We start from the raw sequence: 19049 nt of genomic DNA, 5'->3' as shown, positions 1-19049 counted from the left end.
ATTGTTTTCTTTTTTTGTAAAGTACTCCCATACTTTGGACGATCGTGGGCGAAGTCTTAGCTGCCGGCTCTGCCTCCATGTTTGCACTGGTCGCAGCCATTTTGAATGAATGAATGGTCTTTATTGTCATTGATATAGTACAGGTACCAAACAACGAAATTTGGGAGGGGGGGCTCCCCTTGTGCTAGGAAAAATACATAAATAATAAAAAAATACGACGCACCGACGCACATTACGCAAGTCGACGTATTGACGTAGTCGATTACGTCGACGACGTCGACGAATCGTAACAGCCCTAGCGGAGGAAATTCATTCGTGGCGGCCCGCCACCAATAAATGCATATAGAGGAAACACTGCGGATCTGTCCCGGGTGCCTTTAAGACACCCAGAGTCAAGCCTCTTCTCACGAAGCCACAATGTGCTTTCTCCCTATCCCTGTTCTTCTGACACTCAGGAGGACACCTAGATGCTACATCCCCCCTCGCAAACCTTCCAATCTCATCTACCCACCTCTTTCTACTGACCATTACTTTATCGCAGCAGGCGGTCTCTGGAATTGCCAGTCGGCGGTCCGGAAAGCTGACGCTATCTCAGCTTATGCATCTCTTATGGCCCTCAATTTCCTTGCTCTCACTGAAACCTGGATCACACCAGAAAACACAGCTACACCGGCAGCCCTCTCTGCCGCCTACTCCTTTTCTCATTCCCCTAGACCAGCGGTCGGGGCTCTTCCGGTGACGGCATATGGCTCCCAGACAATTGGGTTGAAAAGTTAAAAAAAAAAAATTGAAAAAAAAATTTCAGTTTGGAACTGATTTTAAAATACTTGGGATATTGCGTAATAATACTGTGTCATTTTAAAGTAAACAGAAATTAGTTTTGAAGTTAAATTTCACGGGACTCTTCACGGGACCCGTGACCCGTGGGTCGGGTCGGGAACCAATGTCTCGCGAGAGTGTCAGAGGTCGTTGTAAAGGTGAATAAATAAAAAACAATTTGATCAGATAGTAAACTAGCTTATACGCTTCAACCCTTGTAACGAGAAAGATGGCAAAAAGAAAAAAAGACGATGATTACCGTGCATTCCAGGCTGCGTGGACAGAGGAATTTGCATTTGTGGAGATCGCAGGATCTGCGGTATGTCTAATATGCAATGATAAAATTGCATCGATGAAACGGTCAAATATAAAGCGGCACTTCGATACGCATACTTCATTTGCATCGAAATATCCAGCGGGGGACAGCAGCAAAAAGGCATGCGAGGAGCTACAGCGGAGAGTGCAGACGAGTCAACAGCAACTGTGTGGGTGGACCAAGCAAGGTGACGGGAATTCCGCTAGCTTTGTGGGTGCTTTGGCAATAGTCAGGAATGGAAAGCCATTCACAGATGGCGAGTATGCCAAAACATTCATGCTTGATGTGGCCAATGAACTGTTTGATGACTTCCCAAATAAAGACAAGATAATCAAACGAATAAAAGACATGCCTCTGTCAGCAAGAACTGTTCACGATCGTAGCATCATGATGGCAAATCAAGTTGAGGAAACACAAATTAAGGACATAAACGCCGGGACGTACTTTTCTCTCGCGTTAGATGAGTCAACAGATGTTAGCCATCTATCTCAGTTCAGTATATTTGCCAGGTATGCTGCAGGTGACACACTGCGTGAGGAAAGCTTGGCTGTTTTGCCAATGAAAGGGACAACCAGAGGAGAGGATTTATTCACGTCTTTCATGGAGTTTTCTAAAGAAAAAAAACTGCTGATGGATAAACGTATTTCTGTCTGTACTGATGGTGCACCCTGTATGTTGGGGAAGAACAAAGGATTTGTAGCGCTTCTCCGTGAACATGAAAAGAGAGCCATCCTAAGTTTTCATTGCATCCTGCACCAGGAGGCGCTTTGCGCTCAGACGTGTGGCCAGGAGCTAGGTGAGGTGATGTCGCTGGTCATTCGAGTGGTCAACTTCATTGTTGCCCGAGCTTTAAATGATCGCCAGTTTAAAGCTCTGTTAGAAGAAGTTGGGAATCATTATCCCAGTCTGCTTTTACACAGAAACGTGCGTTGGTTGTCAAGGGGAAAGGTGCTCAGCCGTTTTGCAGCTTGCCTGAGTGAAATCCGGACTTTTCTTCAAATGAAAGGCGTCAAGCATCCTGAGCTAGACAACACTGACTGGCTCCTGCAGTTTCACTATCTCGTGGACATAACAGGCCATCTGAACCAGCTCAATGTGAAAATGCAAGGTATTGGAAATACAATCTCATCCCTTCAACAAGCAGTGTTTGCATTTGAAAGCAAGCTGGAAGTCTTTCTCAGGGACATTGAAACAGGTCGTCTTCTGCACTTTGTAACACTGCAACAATTTAGAGATGCATGCTTAGCAAGTGACTCCACTCAACATCTGGATCTCCAGCAGCTAGCTGGCTTTACGTCCAATCTCCTGCAGTCATTCAAAGCACGTTTTGGAGAATTTCGTGCGCGCACTGGTCTTTTCAAGTTCATCACTCATCCACATGAGTGTGCAGTGGACAAAATCGACCTGACATGCATCACTGGGTCTCTATGGGAGACTTTGAGCTGGAAGTTGCTGACCTGAAGGCATCAGACATGTGGATGAGTAAGTTCAAGACACTTAATGGAGAGTTGGAAAGTCTTGCGCGACAGTGAGCAGAGCTGGCGAGGGAACACAAGTGGACAGAAATGAAAAAACTTCAACCTGAAGACCAGCTGATTCTGAAAACTTGGAACGAGCTTCCTGTGACATACCACACAATGCAGCGTGTTAGTATTGCCGTATTGACCATGTTTGGCTCTACATATGTATGTGAGCAGTTATTCTCGCATATGAGGAACATTTGCGTTTCCCGTAGTTGTTTTTCCGGGTTCAGAGCACGCTGGCGTCCGCGTTGTGACTGCCGCTTCTGTTTCCCGGTCCTGTCTCCTGTCTTTTTGTATCCTGTCTTTTTGTATCCTGTCCTGTCTTTTTGTATCCTGTCTTTTTGTATCCTGTCTTATCCTTTTTGTATCCTGTCCCGCCGACCTCCGCTGCCTTCCCCCCCGCCATCTCCCGCCTCTCACCGCCTTCACTACCGGACTGCAATACTCACCGCCTTCACTACCGGACTGCAGTACTCACCGCCTTCACTACCGGACTGCAGTACTCACCGCCTCACCGTTCCTATCCCCCGGCTCTGTGTTGCCGACCGACCCGCTGCGCGCCGCTCTCAGACATCGCTGGCCTGGCCGTGCTGTGCTACTACCCTCGTCCCGGGAGGTAGCCACCGCTCCCTCCCCGGTTCGGGGGTTGCCATCTCCGCAGGTGAGTGTCGGTCTTTCCCAGCCTTCACTCACTGCTGCGCGATTTGGTCGCTGGCATGGCACGGCTAGGCTGGCCGGCCGCGTGGGTTCGGTCCCAGGCTGGCAATACAGATGACAACGGCAACGGCGGCACCGCGCTGTCGCTCTGGTTCACTGCCTGTCGTCTTGCCCTGGACTCCCGGCCATCTCACCTGCCCCCCACCTCCCCCTGCCCTTTTCTCGTCTCACCTACACTCACTGAACCACAACCATCGCCCCACTGCTGCTGCTGCCACCAAGGCAGGCATTCTCCGCTGCCGCTGCCACATCCATCGAGGCTCCCAGCAACATCAACACCGGACTCTACACCGCCCCCCCCCCCTCCCTCCCCGTTCGCTGACTCTGTGTTCCATGTTACTTGTTGTTGTTACTTGTTGTTTTTGTGTCTCCCCATGTGTATCCTATATTGTCAGCGTCTTTGAGCCTTGGAAAAGCGCTATATAAATTTAATAAATTATTATTATTATTATTATTAAGACCAACCTACGCTCACGTTTAACTGATGGAAGCCTCAACGCCTGCATGAAGCTCAACCTCACCACGTATGAACCAGACTACAAGGACATCAGCAAAACCATGCAGCACCAGAATCGCAAGGACTTCCTGACCGACCGCCCCCAGAGGGTGCGGGTGGGCCCCCACACCTCCACAGCCCTCAGACTCAGCACTGGGTCCCCCCAGGGCTGCGTGCTAAGCCCCATCCTCTACAACCTCTACACCTACGACTTCACCCCCGTCCACCCCAGCAACTCCATCGTAAAGTTTGCAGACGACACCACCGTGGTGGGATGCATCTCGGGGGGGGACGAGGCGGCGTACAGGGATGAGGTAGAGCAACTGAGCAAGCTGTGCAAGGTTAACAACCTGCTGCTGAACAAGTCAAAGACCCAGGAAATCATCGTAGACTTCAGGAGGAAAAAGTCTGAGATCCAGCCTCTGCTCATCGACAGAGAGAGCGTGGAGAGAGTCTCAACCCTCCGATTCCTGGGGGTGCACATGCAGGATGACCTGTCCTGGAAGGACAACACAAAAGCCACCATCAAGAAGGCACAACAGCGGCTATACATCCTGAGAGTCCTCAGGAAGGAACACAGCAAGCAGGAGATACTGGTGACCTTCTACCGCGGCGCAGTGGAGAGCATCCTCACCTACGGCATCTGCAACTGGTTCTCCAGCTGCACAACCGCGGAGAGAAATGCGCTACAGAGAGTCGTGAGAACAGCCCAGAAGATCACCGGCGCCCCCCTCCCCTCTCTGGAAGAGCTGTACAACACACGCTGTCTCAGGAAGGCCTCCAAGATCTCCAGGGACCCAACCCACCCTGGGTACGAACACTTTACCCGGCTGCCCTCGAAAAGGCGGTTCAGGACCATGGCCGCAAGGACAAACAGACTGAAGAACAGCTTCTACCCCAGGGCCATCCAGGCCCTGAACACAGCAAAGACCTAGGTTCTGGGCCCTGGACAGTCTGGACGGATTGATGGCAGCTGCTGGACTGAAAAAATCAGGTGTAGTGCTGAGGCACAAATATGTACATTTCAAGCCTGCAAACTGCGACACTTTAAATAAATGTGCAATAACACTATGTGCAATATGACAACCCTAGTCGTCTATCTGTACAGTATAGTATAGTGGATAGTGTACATAGCCTTTATTTATGTAAACCAGCTCCTTCCCTTCTTGTGTTTTTTTAAAGTTTTTTTTTTTTCTTTCCTAACACCAGGGGAGCCACCCCTCCTAAATTTCGTTGTTTGGTACCTGTACTATAGCAATGACAATAAAGACCATTCATTCATTAAAAGTAAGACATATTTAATTTATTATATGTTAAAAATACTATATGGCTCTCAATGAAATACATTTAGAAATATTTGGCTTTTATGGCTCTCCCAGTCAAAAAGGTTCCCGACCCCTGCCCTAGACCCTCTGGTCGAGGGGGAGGCACAGGACTCCTCATCTCGCCCAAGTGGTCACACACTGTCCTTCCCCTGGCACACTTGTCTACATCCTCCTTTGAATTTCATGCTGCTTTTGTCTCCTCCCCGGTCAAACTCCACATTGTCGTCATCTATCGCCCCCCAGGCCAGCTCGGTGACTTCCTAGACCCCATCCCCTCCCCCCTTCTCCAATCCATTTCCGCCGACATCCTTCCTTACCTTACCACCCTAATCAACTCCTCCCTATCCACTGGATCTGTCCCAGCGGCCTTCAAAATAGCCAGAGTCAAGCCTTTCCTCAAGAAACCTACCCTTGACCCATCATCTGTCCACAATTACAGACCTGTATCCCTTCTCTCCTTCCCTTCCAAAACCCTTGAACGCGCGGCATCTAAACAACTGACTGACTATCTCCGGAAGATGGATCACTTAGACCCCACCAATCCGGCTTCAAGGCTGGGCATTCCACTGAGACTGCGCTCCTTGCTGTCACGGAAGCCCTCCACTCTGCCCAAGCTTCCTCCCTCTCCTCTGTTCTCATTCTCCTTGACCTGTCTGCTGCCTTCGACACAGTCAATCACCAGATCCTTCTCTCCATCCTCTCAGACCTGGGCATCTCTGGCACCGCACACTCCTGGTTTTCTTCCTACCTGGCGGGCCGCTCCTACCAAGTGACCTGGAGAGAATCGCTATCTTCTCCACGAACCCTCTCCACTGGAGTACCCCAGGGTTCCGTCCTAGGGCCCCTACTCTTCTCCCTCTACACCAAGTCTCTTGGCTCGGTAATCTCTTCACATGGGCTCTCCTACCACAGCTACGCAGACGACACTCAACTCTTCCTGTCCTTCCCTCCGTCTGATGTACACGTGGCAACCCGTATCTCAGCATGTCTCGCTGACATTTCAACTTGGATGGCTGACCACCATCTCAAGCTCAATCTTTTATTTATTTTTTATTTTTTTTCTTCAGATTTTATCCCTTTTTCACCCAATTTGGTAGCCAATTTAACCCAACTTAGCATCCAATTATCCCCTGCCTATTGCATAGGATCCGCCGCACGACCCCGTGGCCGGCAGTCCCAGAAGAGGCCGCCAGGCAGACTAGCTGACTGGCTCCTCGAGCCCAGCACCGTTATTCCGGCGCCCAGGGGGCGGTGTTGCGCGACGGATCCTAGTCCAGAAATACTCCTATACCGCCCTCGGAAGCGGCCGCCCAATATGCCGCTTCCCGTGTGCCTCGGCCATATCTGGATCTGGCGAGCCGGGATACGAACCCCGGCCCCGGTGGGCAGCATGCACTAGTGGCCAGTGCGTAGACCGCTACACCACCGCGGGGCTCAAGCTCAATCTTAACAAGACCGAGCTCCTCTTCATCCCCGGGAAAGCCTGCCCTCTCCAAGACTTCTCCATCACGTTGACGTGCTGACGTAATCAAAGATGGCGCCGACCATGGCTGCTATGTTGCTACAGTTCGTTGTGTTCTGTCTGTTTTGTGTCTCTGTGTCCTGCCTAACGTCGTACACAAGCGACGTTCTACAGCACATGAGGGGTTTAACCCCACCGGACATCTTCCCCAAACTACTCACCCGTTCCACGGACATTTTGGATATGCTTGTGAGGGGGACCGCGTTTTTCGCCAGAACCGTGAGGTGGATCAGAAGGCAGCGAGGTCGGAGAGCTGGCTGTTTGGTTCGACTTCGGCGGAGAGGAACGCGACCACCACTCCCGGGCATATTCCTGAGCAACGTGAACTCCCTCTACAATAAAATGGATGAACTCCGGTGTCTCGTTGCAAGGAACAGCGACTTCCACTCCTCGGCTGTCTTCGCGTTCACGGAGACGCACCTATCTCCATCTGTCCCCGACGAGGCGGTGGAGCTAGAGGGATTCTCCGCGTTCCGGGCTGACAGAGACTTCGAGGCGGTGAGCAAGTCTAGGGGTGGGGGGTTAATGTTCTTTGTTAACGTGCGCTGGAGTTCCGAGGTGACAGTGCTCCACAAACACTGTTCCACGGCTATAGAATCGCTATTCATCCTCTGCCGTCCTTTTTATTCACCCCGTGAGTTCAGCTCATTCATTCTCGCGTGTGTCTACATTCCACCTGATGCGGACGTCACCGCAGCATTAGACACACTGGCAGAGCAATTGATGAGTGTGGAACGTAATTACCCGGACAGTTTTGTTGTTGTTTTGGGGGATTTTAACCAGGCTAATCTTAGCCGGGCGCTCCCCAAATACAGGCAGCAAGTCACGTGTCCCACCAGGGGGGTGAACACTCTGGACCATTGCTACTGTACAGCTCGTCAAGCCTACCATTCTGTCCCCCGTGCTGCACTGGGCTACAGTGACCACATCCTCATACACCTGATCCCTCGCTACAGGCAGAGGTTAAAACTGTCTAAACCTGTTGTACGGCGATTCAGGGTGTGGTCCAGTGAGGCATGTGAGCGACTCTGCGCCTGGTTGGAGAGTGCAGGCTGTGACCAGGACTTGGTGGAGTGGGCGGGGCCAGAGGCTGGTAACAATCTGGATGTATACACAGACACTGTTACATCATTTATCAGCCTTGGCGAGGAGGTGTGTGTCCCCCTCCGCTCCAGGAAGTCCTTCAACAACGACAAGCCCTGGTTTTCATCCCAACTCAGGCGTCTGAGGTCAGAGAAGGAGGTGGCTAGGCGCAGTGGGGACGTGGACCGGGTCAAGCAGGCCAAGTACAGGTTCGCCAAAGCGGTGAAGGAGGCGAAGCATCGCTTTTCGGAGAAGCTGCAGAAACAGCTCTCTGAGGGGGATTCCGCCTCCGTCTGGAAAGGCCTAAAGACCATCACCAACTACAAACCCAGGTCCCCGCTGATGTCCGACAACCTCCCCCTCGCTAACGAGCTGAACGAGTTCTATTGTAGGTTTGAGAAAGAGAGGTTCCCGCCCACCCCCGCCCTCTCCCTCCACACCCCCCGGCTACAACCACCACCCCCGTCCCCCAGGGGGGCCAATGTCCCTCCTGCTACCCCCACCCTCCCCCCTCCCCCCCCCCTCCCTCCCCCCTCCTCACCCGCCCCGCCCACCCCCACCCCCCCTTCCCCACCCCCTCTCTCTGTCACAGTGCGAGAGGTAAACAGACTGTTTAAGAGGCAGAATCCCCGGAAGGCAGCTGGTCCGGATTCCGTCTCTCCCTCTGTCTTGAAGCACTGCGCCGACCAGCTGGCCCCGGTGTTCACCAACATCTTCAACGCCTCGCTGGAGCTGTGTCACGTCCCAGCGTGCTTCAAGGCATCAACCATCATCCCCGTCCCCAAGAAGGCCAAGGTCACAGGCCTCAACGACTACAGACCCGTCGCTCTGACCTCCGTCGTCATGAAGGTCCTGGAGCGCCTTGTCCTGGCCTACCTGAAGCTCATCACGGATCCTGTGCTGGACCCCCTGCAGTTCGCGTACAGAGCCAATAGATCCACGGAGGACGCCGTGAACATGGCTCTGCACTACGTACTAGAACACCTAGACACTGCAGGCAACTACGCCAGGATCCTGTTCGTGGACTTCAGCTCGGCCTTCAACACGATCCTCCCACACATCCTGGAGCACCAGCTATCCCTGCTGCAGGTGCCGGTCTCCACCTGCAGGTGGATCACGGACTTCCTGACTGACAGGTCTCAGCGGGTGAAGCTGGGGAAGAGCATTTCCAGCTCCAGGACCACCAGCACGGGCTCCCCGCAGGGCTGCGTCCTGTCTCCAGCACTATTCTCCCTCTACACCAACAGCTGTGTCTCCCGCCACCCCTCGGTCAAGCTCCTGAAGTTTGCAGACGACACCACCCTGGTGGGCCTCATCTCCGGGGGGGACGAATCTGCCTACAGGGGTGAGATCGAGGGGCTGCAGAGATGGTGCAGCTTAAACAATCTGGAGCTAAACGCTCTAAAAACAGTGGAGATGGTGGTGGACTTCCGAAGGAAAGCAGCCCTGCCCCCTCCCATCACGCTGGGAGGTACCCCGGTGGCCTCCGTGGAGTCATGCCGCTTTCTAGGCATGACCATCTCCCGGGACCTAAAGTGGGAGCAGAACACCGAGGTCCTCACAAAGAAGGCCCAGAAGAGGATGTTCTTCCTCCGGCAGCTGAGGAAACTCAGACTGCCGAGGTCCATGATGGTCCAGTTCTACACGGCCATCATAGAATCCATCCTCACCCACTCCATCATCACCTGGTTCCCTGCTGCAACGACCAAGGACAAGGCCAAGTTGCAGCGGGTGCGACGTTCAGCAGAGAGGGTGATCGGCTGTCCCTTGCCCTCCCTCAACTCCCTGCATGACACCAGGGCTCTGAGGAGGGCAAGGAAGATCATGGCTGACCCCTTCCACCCCGGCCACGGCCTCCTCACCCTGCTTCCCTCTGGAAGAAGGTTGCGGCTGCCTAAGGCACTTAAGGCCCGCCACAGGCTCAGCTTCTACCCCTCAGCCGCCAGGCTGTTAAATGACTCTGGCTTCCCCCCCCCCCCGCCCCCAAGTCTGCCCAGGACTGAACTGGACTCTGTAAAAAAAAAACTCTGCACTGCACTTTACTTTATACCGCACTATCCAATGCACTGTTGTCTGTCCTGTGTTGTTGTTGTGTTGTCCTGTTTTTTGATATGTGAAAAAAGTATAAACGCACTTGCTGTGGTGACGAAGCAAATTCCTATATGTGTAACGCATAGTGGCAATAAACGTTATCTCAATCTCAATCTCAATCTCAATCTCAATCAATCTCAATCTCAATCTCTCAATCACAGTGGAGAACTCTACTGTAACCCCCTCCCTGACAGCCAAGAACCTTGGAGTGATCCTGGATAACCGACTATCCTGTGCGGAGAACATTGCAGCAACGGCTCGCTCCTGCAGATTCTTCCTCTACAACATCAGAAGGATACCACCATTCCTTACCAGAGAGGCAGCGCAACTCTTGACCCAGGCACTCGTCATCTCCCGCCTGGATTACTGCAATGTACTCCTGGCTGGGCTCCCCGCTTCAGCCATTAGACCTCTGCAGCTCATCCAGAATGCTGCTGCCCGGCTGGTATTCAACCTCCCCAAATACTCGCATGTCACCCCTCTCCTTCGCACCCTGCACTGGCTCCCGATAGCAGCTCGCATCAGATTCAAGACCCTAGTATTGCATACCAGGCAGCTGAAGGGACAGCCCCTGCCTACCTGAAGGAAATGGTAACCCCCCCAAACCCCTGCCCGCTCACTCCGCTCCTCCACCTCGGCTGGCCGACTGGCCCCACCTCCTCTACACAGCAGTCGGGCTGTCCGATCACGTCTCTTCACAACACTGGCTCCCCGCTGGTGGAATGAGCTCCCCACGGCTGTCAGAACGGCAGAGTCACTACCCATCTTCCGTCGTAGACTGAAGACCCATCTCTTCAGGTTACATCTTAACTGCTCCTCCTGAGACATCTTCTGACCCTCACCACTAAGTCTCCTAAAGACACCCGCTTTCCCCTCTACTGTGTCCCTAAGAACTTCTATTGCCCCCCTTGTACTGTCCCTCAGTTTCTCCAGTAATATAAATAAATAAATAAAAGTTTTAGTAGAAGGCGATAATAGGGAGAAGGTTTTTCCTTCTATCAGTGGCCCCGGGCCCGAGCTAGAGTACTCTTCCTGCAACGAATGGTGGACTGCTGATTCACATGCTTAGTATTCAAATGTATTGATTGTAAGTTGCTTTGGAATAAGGCGTCTGCTAAATGCCAAAAATGTAAATGTAAACGAAACCAACTCTTGACCCGTCTGCTGTCCACAACTACAGACCTGTATCCCTTCTCTCCTTCTTATCTAAAACCCTTGAATGTGCTGTATCTAACTGTCTCACTATCTCCTTCAGAACAACCTCCTTGACCCTCTCCAATCTGACTTTAAGGCTTGGCAATCTACTGTTCTCCTTGCTGTCAGGAGGCCCTCCACTCTGCTCAAGCTTCCTCCCTCTCCTCTGTTCTCATTCTCCTGGACCCGTCTGCTGGCTTCGACACAGTAAACCACACGATCCTTCTCTCCACCCTCTCAGAACTGGGCATCTCTGGCTCTGCACTCTCTTGGTTTGCATCTTACCTGGCTCATCGCTCTTCCCAGGTTATGTGGAGAGGATCACTGTCCTCTCCTCGAGCCCTCACCACTGGCGTCCCCCAGGGCTCCATCCTATGGCCCTTACTGTTCTCCCTCTATAGCAAATCTCTTGGCGCAGTCATTTCCTCACATGGTTTCTCCTACCACTGCTATGCAGATGACACTCAAGTCTTCCTGTCTTTCCCCTCCTCTGACTCACAGGTGGCAACACGTGTCTTTGCGTGTCTTGCAGACATTTCTGCTTGGATGTCATCCCACCCCCTCAAGCTCAACCTTAACAAGACTCAGCTACTCTTCCTCTCTGGAAAAGCCTGCCCTCTCCAAGACTTCCTCATCACAGTAGATAACTCTATGGTGACCTCCTCCCTGACAGCCAAGAACCTTGGGGTGATCCTGGACAACCACTTATTCTCAACTCTTGGTCCAGACACTGGTCATCTCCCTCCTTGACTACTGCAACCCACTCTTGGCTCCCCACCTTCTCCATCCAGAATGCTGCTGCCCATCTGGCGTTCAACCTCCCCAAATTCTCTCATGTTACCCCTCTCCTCTCGCACCCTTCACTGGCTCCCAGTAGCAGCTTGCATGATGCTCGCTTAGGTTCCCTTTCCGCAAAGGGAACTGCTCCCTCCTACATGCAAGTAATGGTCAGCCCCCAAACACCTGCCCGTTCAGTCCAATCTTTCACCTCTGCTGGCCGACTGGCACCACCACCAAAGCTTCCCATTGCTGTCAGGACTGCAGAGTCTCTCCCTAACTTCCTCCGTAAACTGAAGACCCATCTCTTCAGGCTACACCTTAAGTGTCCCTCCTGAAACGTTTCCGTCCCCTCCCCTCTAAAATTATAAATTTAAAATTTAAAATTATTCCTCCCTTAAGCATTGACTGCTAATGGCCTCTGCCCCGAGTATAGATTACTTTTTCTTGTGATGACTGATGGATAGATGAATCACTTACTTAGACAAATGTATTTGTTGTATGTCGCTTTGGATAAAAGTGTCTGCTAAATGCCAAAAATGTAAATGGTAACTTCAGGTTAAACTTCTTGGATTTGTATACATTGTTTAGTTTGGTGTGTGTGTGTGTGTGTGTGTGTGTGTGTGTGTGTGTGTGTGTGTGTGTGTGTGCGTGCGCGCGCGCAAACACATGTGCGTACGTGTGCGTATGTGTGTGTACAGTGTGTGTATACCGTGTGTGTGTCATGTGTGTGTTAACGTTGCTGACTTAATGCTTAGAGCAGATCCGGTCCGAACCGTTCTTCTTCTCACAAAACCCAAATCCTGCGTTCAAAGGTCAGAGGGGCCCCTGGGGAGCTCACTTCTGCCCCCTGCTGTTTACTCTGGTCACAGACTATACTGCAGACTATCTGATTGTATCTCTTTCTTGTCTTTCTCCCTCCCACACTCCCTCCCTCCCAGGTCTGTCTCGGTTCCACCAGGACCCTGAGGCCCAGGCTGTGCCAGTCGGAGGAGCTGCCCGCTTCCAGTGCCAGGTGGACGGGGTGCCCACCCCCAGAATCACCTGGGAGAAGGACCAGGTACCCATCCCCAGTCAACCTAGGTGAGGCTTCCTCCTACACACACACACACACACACACTGTCTATGCCACACAATGGCCCTGCTCTGTCAGGCTCTCTCTCTCTTTTACCGTGGCTATTGAGCAATATACTGTATGACCTTGTACTGATACCTCCCCTTTACCTGTGGCTGTGTAGTATAACTGTGGTCTGTGCCTGTGGTTATAGTGTAACTGAGGCTTTAAATCATACTGTAGCACTATCTGTGGTTTCCTATGTTTTTTACACTGGATCTGGTTTCATATGCCGTAACTCTTCAGCTGCAGAGTACTTCTGTGTGTGTGTGTGTGTGTGTGTCTGTGTGTCTGTCTGTCTCTCTCTCTGTCTCTCTCTTTCGTCTTCCTGTCGCGACAGGGGACAGAGTGTATCCTAGGCAGAGCAGGGGACAGTGTGTTTCCTAGGCAGAGCAGGGGACAGAGTGTTTCCTAGGCAGAGCAGGGGACAGAGTGTTTCCTAGGCAGAGCAGGGGACAGAGTGTTTCCTAGGCAGAGCAGGGGACAGTGTATCCTAGGCAGAGCAGGGGACAGAGTGTATCCTAGTGTAAGTCCATGCTTATGTAAAAGGTATGCTTTGCTTCACTTAGCTACATTTGTAACAGAAAAGTGACGGCCTCCTTCTCAACTCACTGGCCTGCAGCAGCAGTCAGAGAATCATTTGATAGCAGTGGAGGCATTCCATGCATTACAATCCTCCCATTTCTACTTCTACCAGCCTCCCCTATTTGGTAGGATAGTAGCGTCACAGGGGATGCATTTGTACTTCTGCACGTGTTGGTCATGGTCGATCTATTGAGGGCAGAGTTCAGAGATAAGGGATGGACGGGACACCGCTGGTGTGTGAGCCAGAGGTCGAAGGTCACGGCCAGAAAATCCCCCCCCTCTCTCTCCCTCTCTCTTTTTCTCTCTCTCTCTCTTTCTATTTCTCCCTCTCCCTCTTCCTCTCCTTCTCTCTCTTTCTCTTCTTATTTGTTTTAAAAAGAACCCATGTGTGTTGTATTCACATGGCAGGCCACAGTGTTGTATTCACATGGCAGGCCACAGTGTTGTATTCACATGGCAGGCCACAGTGTTGTATTCACATGGCAGGCCACAGTGTTGTATTCACATGGCAGGCCACAGTGTTGTATTCACATGGCAGGCCACAGTGTTGTATTCACATGGCAGGCCACAGTGTTGTATTCACATGGCAGGCCACAGTGTTGTATTCACATGGCAGGCCACAGTGTTGTATTCACATGGCAGGCCACAGTGGCTCCAGTGTCCAGGAACTCTGATGTGCTCCTGAATCAGGAAGATACATGTAATCTATCGCACATAGGGATGGGACGATTATCGTGTTTATCGTTAATCGCGATAAAAACACCCGCGATAACTTTATTGTGGAGAATTTTAATTAGTTGAATAATCGTCATAATCGTTTTTTTTTTAAATTTTTTTTTTTTTTATTATTATTTTTAAATGACTGGACTTTTTAAATAGGCACTACATTTTATAAACACTGCTTTGTCTGTCTGTTTTTATTGTATGTATTAATGTATGTGACCTATGTGTTTTTTTGGGGGGGGGGTTAATATTTTTATTGAGTTTCACAGAGACATGTACACAACAGGACATAACAACAACAACTAGTATCCGTGGGGGAGGTTATTGTCCCATTAATAGTAGAAAACTAGTTTTGCACTTTGTTATGCAGTACATTGTCCATAAACAGAAAATGTTTAAAAACAAAACAAAAACAAAAAAACAGGGGGGGAGGAGGCCATGTCACATATCAGAAAAGAAAATGACACAACAAATGCCATAATATATGGGGGGATCACCCCCATCGGAGACAGCATCCATGTCTTACAGTCCTAAACACAGCGGCAGCACAACACCAGCACAGTAAATAATATTGTGACCCATACATTGTAGATCTGTTACACATTAGTCTTGTGTACTTTCTTGAGTGTAATCCACCAAACCTTTCATTACAATGGCAGCCAGTCTGGTACCAATATAATCTAAGAACGGAGACCAAATCTTATAGAATGTCTTTATCTTACACTTAGACCTATATGTCAGATATTCCATAGGAATCATATCAAAAATTACCTTGTGCCATCCAGCTATTGTAGGCGGTTTGGAGTCTATCCATTTCAGCAATATATTTTTCCTTGCACAAAAAGTGAGGATACACAGAAGTCTTTTGGAATGCATACTTTTAAGTTGTTTGTCTGGCAACCCAAACAATAGACACATGGGGTCCTTATCCAATGTAACATCTAGAATTAGATTAATTTTATCCACTATACCTTTCCAGTAATCATCTATATATCTACAAGTCCAAACAATGAACAAAGCTCCCAACCTCGGTAATACACTTTGTACACATTTCCGATTTGTTATGATCCATTTTATGTCTAAGTTGGGGAGTAATCTGCAAACGTTGTAGTAGTCTAAATTGCGTTTCCTTCGTCCTATTACAGATTGAGATGTCGTTTGCCGATTGCCATATTAGTGACCAAGTTGCTTCATCAGTATTAATGTTCAGGTCATTATTCCAGTCTTTGGGCGTAAATGCAGGTTTGCCTTTATCATATTTCGAAAGTGCTCTATACCCAAGCCCCAGAATGCCTCTCGTCTTTCCAGCAGAGACTATCTCCTCCAGCGGAGAGGGTTGGTGACAGAGGCCAGTGTCTTTTTGGCTATTTAAAAAACTTCGTATCTGAAGGTATCTGAAAAACTCATTTCGTGGTAGGTCATATTTCTTACATAATTGGTCAAATTAAAGTAGTATTTCCGTATCATATAAATGTCCGATAGTAACCATCCCTTTGCTGTCCCACCGCTTGAAACCCCTATCCGTGGCACCAGGGGAGAAGTCTATGTTGCCCCAAACTGGCGAGAGGGAGGATGTCATAATCGTATGTTATAAATAAATAGTAATATAATTGAGATTTCTCACATGAGCCGCGCGCGAATATCCTCACAGAAATGTGTCTCGCGCGATTGTTCAGCCTGCATGGGTAACGTGACTGTCAAGTCAGCCTTGTCAGTCAGTCACTAACGTATGCTAGCCTTATCACCATGGCTGCATCGGCCCCGTGTCCATTGCCTCACCTTTCCAGGGTTGCACGCAGGCTTCTATGCATACCTGCAACTAGTGTTCCTTCAGAGAGAGTGTTTAGTGCCAGTGGGCACATACTCACACCTCTCCGAGCACAGCTAAAGGCAGAAAAAGTGAACATGTTGACATTTTTGCACTTTAACCTATCTTGAAGCTTTCAAGTCTCTAAGCCACAAGGCTAGCACTCAGTTTGATGACAGAAAAGTGTCAGTGTTCAAGTTTTGTTTGACAGTATTTTTTTCCTTTATTTATGCAGTGATACCTTATAATTTATCATTACCTTATTTAAGATTTTATTAAAGATTTTTATTTTTGTCAAGATGTTTTAAAAATGATGTTAATGTTATTAACATGATTCAATAAAAATATTATTATAATTATTATTATTTATTTTTTTAAATTCTCGCGATAATATCGTGGATCGCGATTATTTTGCCCACGATAATCGTGACATGACATTTTCTAATCGTCCCACCCCTAATCGCACATGACTCCCACCACCCTCCAACACCCCCCCCCCCTCCCACCCCCCCCTCACCCTACAGTTGTTTGATGATTTCTCTGTGAATACCACCCTAGCTCTCATAATCTTTGTCTAATCTTAGAACAATCCTGCAGTTTAGGCCTCCTTCAGTTGTTATTAACCTTTAAATTACTGCAATGTACTGAACGTATCTCTGAGATGTTGATTTTTTATGTTGAATACAGTGCATCGTTGCCAAAGCCATCTAGTCAGAGTTTTGTCTTTGCAATAACATGTTTTTCACTGATCAAATTTGAAGCTTTTTTGCTAGAAGGATAAAAAGAGGTGTTTACATTAGACATTCACTCACCTTCACAAAGCTACCATGGTTGTCCTAGCGTTTATGTTAGCCATTCACTCACCTTCACAAAGCTAACAAGGAGATGAGGGAATGAATTATACAACAAACAACGTGTTGTATGTGGCTGCGAGGGAAGTGAACTGTGTTTTGAACTGTAGTTGTGTCGCTGTCTCTGTGTTTTCTGTTTTGTCTGTCTGACTGTTTTTCTGTAAAATATGTAAAGCATCCTTGGGTTCTGTGAAAGGCGCTATACGCTATATAAAACCAAGATATTATTGTTATTATTATTGTGCGAGTGAACAATTCAGCTAGAGTGTGCAAGGCACATAAACGTTCATTTAGCAGAAACCACCTGCCAGCCAGTCATGTCAGTCATGAAAGACCTGCTTCTTTAAACCACAACATGTTAGATGTTCCTTAGATGTTCCTGAGTGCCTGACCGTTTCAAACTGCAGACACCAGGAGAGATTTTTTATTAAACATCATAACAAAACAAAACCAATAAATGGTGTCTCTTGAGGTTTGGAGTGTAATGTATGTACAATCACATAGCATTTTAAAAAGGCTACCATTAAATTCTTGGCTCCCGCCTTCAAAAACACATAATTCTCACCCAACCTTGAGCCCAAGTTCACACACTCCCACACACACACACACACACGTCTCCCTCCCTTTACAAACCGCACTCCCACTCTTGCCTCTCATACGCTCGTTTTCTGGAGCACTCAACACATCGCCTGACTGTTGCTCCGTGGCTGCATTTAAATGACTTCCCTGGCGCTCATTAAAGGGACGTTGTTGAATTACTGTGTGTCCCTGTGTGACTCTGGCACTGCTGAACAGCTGAAGTGAGTGTTACTGTGCCCACGTTGGTGTCCTCTCAAGCTGACTTGACAGTATAATGGCATCAAGGGATGGTTGGTGGAAGGGGGGAGGGGGCGGAATTTCGGAGGACTGCAATACAATGAGGAAGGGTGACATGTTTGTTTGGTATACGTTATGATACCAGTCCTTATTCCATTCCGTACATTACTCATGAACCCGTCCTCCGATGTCTACCTTCACAAGCCTCTACTGAAGTGCATGTGGTGGAGATGTGGATACAGAGCGAGTAGCGCTATCCGTGGGGATTACTAGGCTGTGAGAGAGGCTGTAAAAGGCTGCGGTGGAGTGGCCGGCTGAAGCCCCCTCTGTGGTGTGGTGTGGTGGAACCTGACCGCCTCTGTTTCTCCAGGAGAGCCGCAGTGAGCCAGGGGAGGGAAAGGGGAGATGGTGGGAGAGATGAGGTGGGGTGGGAGGGGTGGGGGGGATGGGGGTTGTGGCTGGGTGAAAGGGAGATAAATACTGACAAGAGTAAGCACAACAGTCTTCGAAACGCTGTTTTGCAACGGCAGTGATGCGCAACAACCCATCTCTGACCTAGAGGACTCTAGGTAGGTCCTTCTCTCTCTCTCTCTCTCTCTCTCTCTCTCTTCTTTCTTTTCATCAATCGATTTCCTTTCTTTCTTTTACCTTTTTTTCTTCTCTTGTCTGCTTGTGTGCCTGGGTGCTATTTATTTTTTTACTACGTTGGCAGACTGCAGAGAGTGCATGAACATGCGTTCATGGCCATCCAGTGAGATATGCGCAACAGCCCTCCCATGGTGTGTGTGTGTGTGTGGGGGGGGGGAGGGTGTGAGGTCTCACAGCAGGAGTCAGACAGACGAACGTGATCTGTGAGATATTAGTAATCTCCCACTGCTGGGATCTGAGCGCTTCGTACCTCCCAGTCTCCTTCTCTCTCTCTCTATCTCTCTCTCTCTCTCTCTCTCATCCTCCCCCTGTCTCACATCTTTCTCTCAATACATCTCTCTCTCTCTTTTATTCTCACATTCTCTCTCTCTCTATCTATCTCTCTCTCATTCTCCCCTTGTCTCACATCTTTCTCTCAATACATCTCTCTCTCTTTTATTCTCACATTCTCTCTCGCTCCATCTCTTTCCAGGTTCATCTCGCTCCCCAACGGCGTGCTCCAGATCTTGGGGGTGACCAAGGGTGACTCGGGGGCGTACCGCTGTGTGGCGTCCAACTCTGCCAGGAAACGCTTTAGCCAGGACGCCAGCCTCACAGTCAGTCCAGGTAACCCCTCTCTCTCTGACACACACACACACAAAC

The 19049-nt window shown here is 49.6% G+C and overlaps 1 protein-coding gene across 1 annotated transcript in view; it reads left to right on the top strand.

The window, feature by feature from the left end:
• The window catches only part of igdcc4 (immunoglobulin superfamily, DCC subclass, member 4), a 74581-nt gene that overhangs the window by 36441 nt on the left and 19091 nt on the right, over positions 1-19049 (top strand). The window contains exons 3-4 of the mRNA XM_080539882.1: positions 12805-12946; positions 18880-19013. Of these exons, the coding sequence (XP_080396008.1) occupies positions 12805-12946; positions 18880-19013 (276 nt within the window). The remainder of the gene's footprint in view (positions 1-12804; positions 12947-18879; positions 19014-19049) is intronic.

The sequence above is a fragment of the Nansenia antarctica genome (assembly GCF_963989245.1).
Source record: "Nansenia antarctica genome assembly, chromosome: 9".
NCBI classification, from domain to species: Eukaryota; Metazoa; Chordata; class Actinopteri; order Argentiniformes; family Microstomatidae; genus Nansenia; species Nansenia antarctica.
Note: the sequence above shows the minus strand (reverse complement) of the source record. Positions and strands in the feature narration are given on the sequence as shown.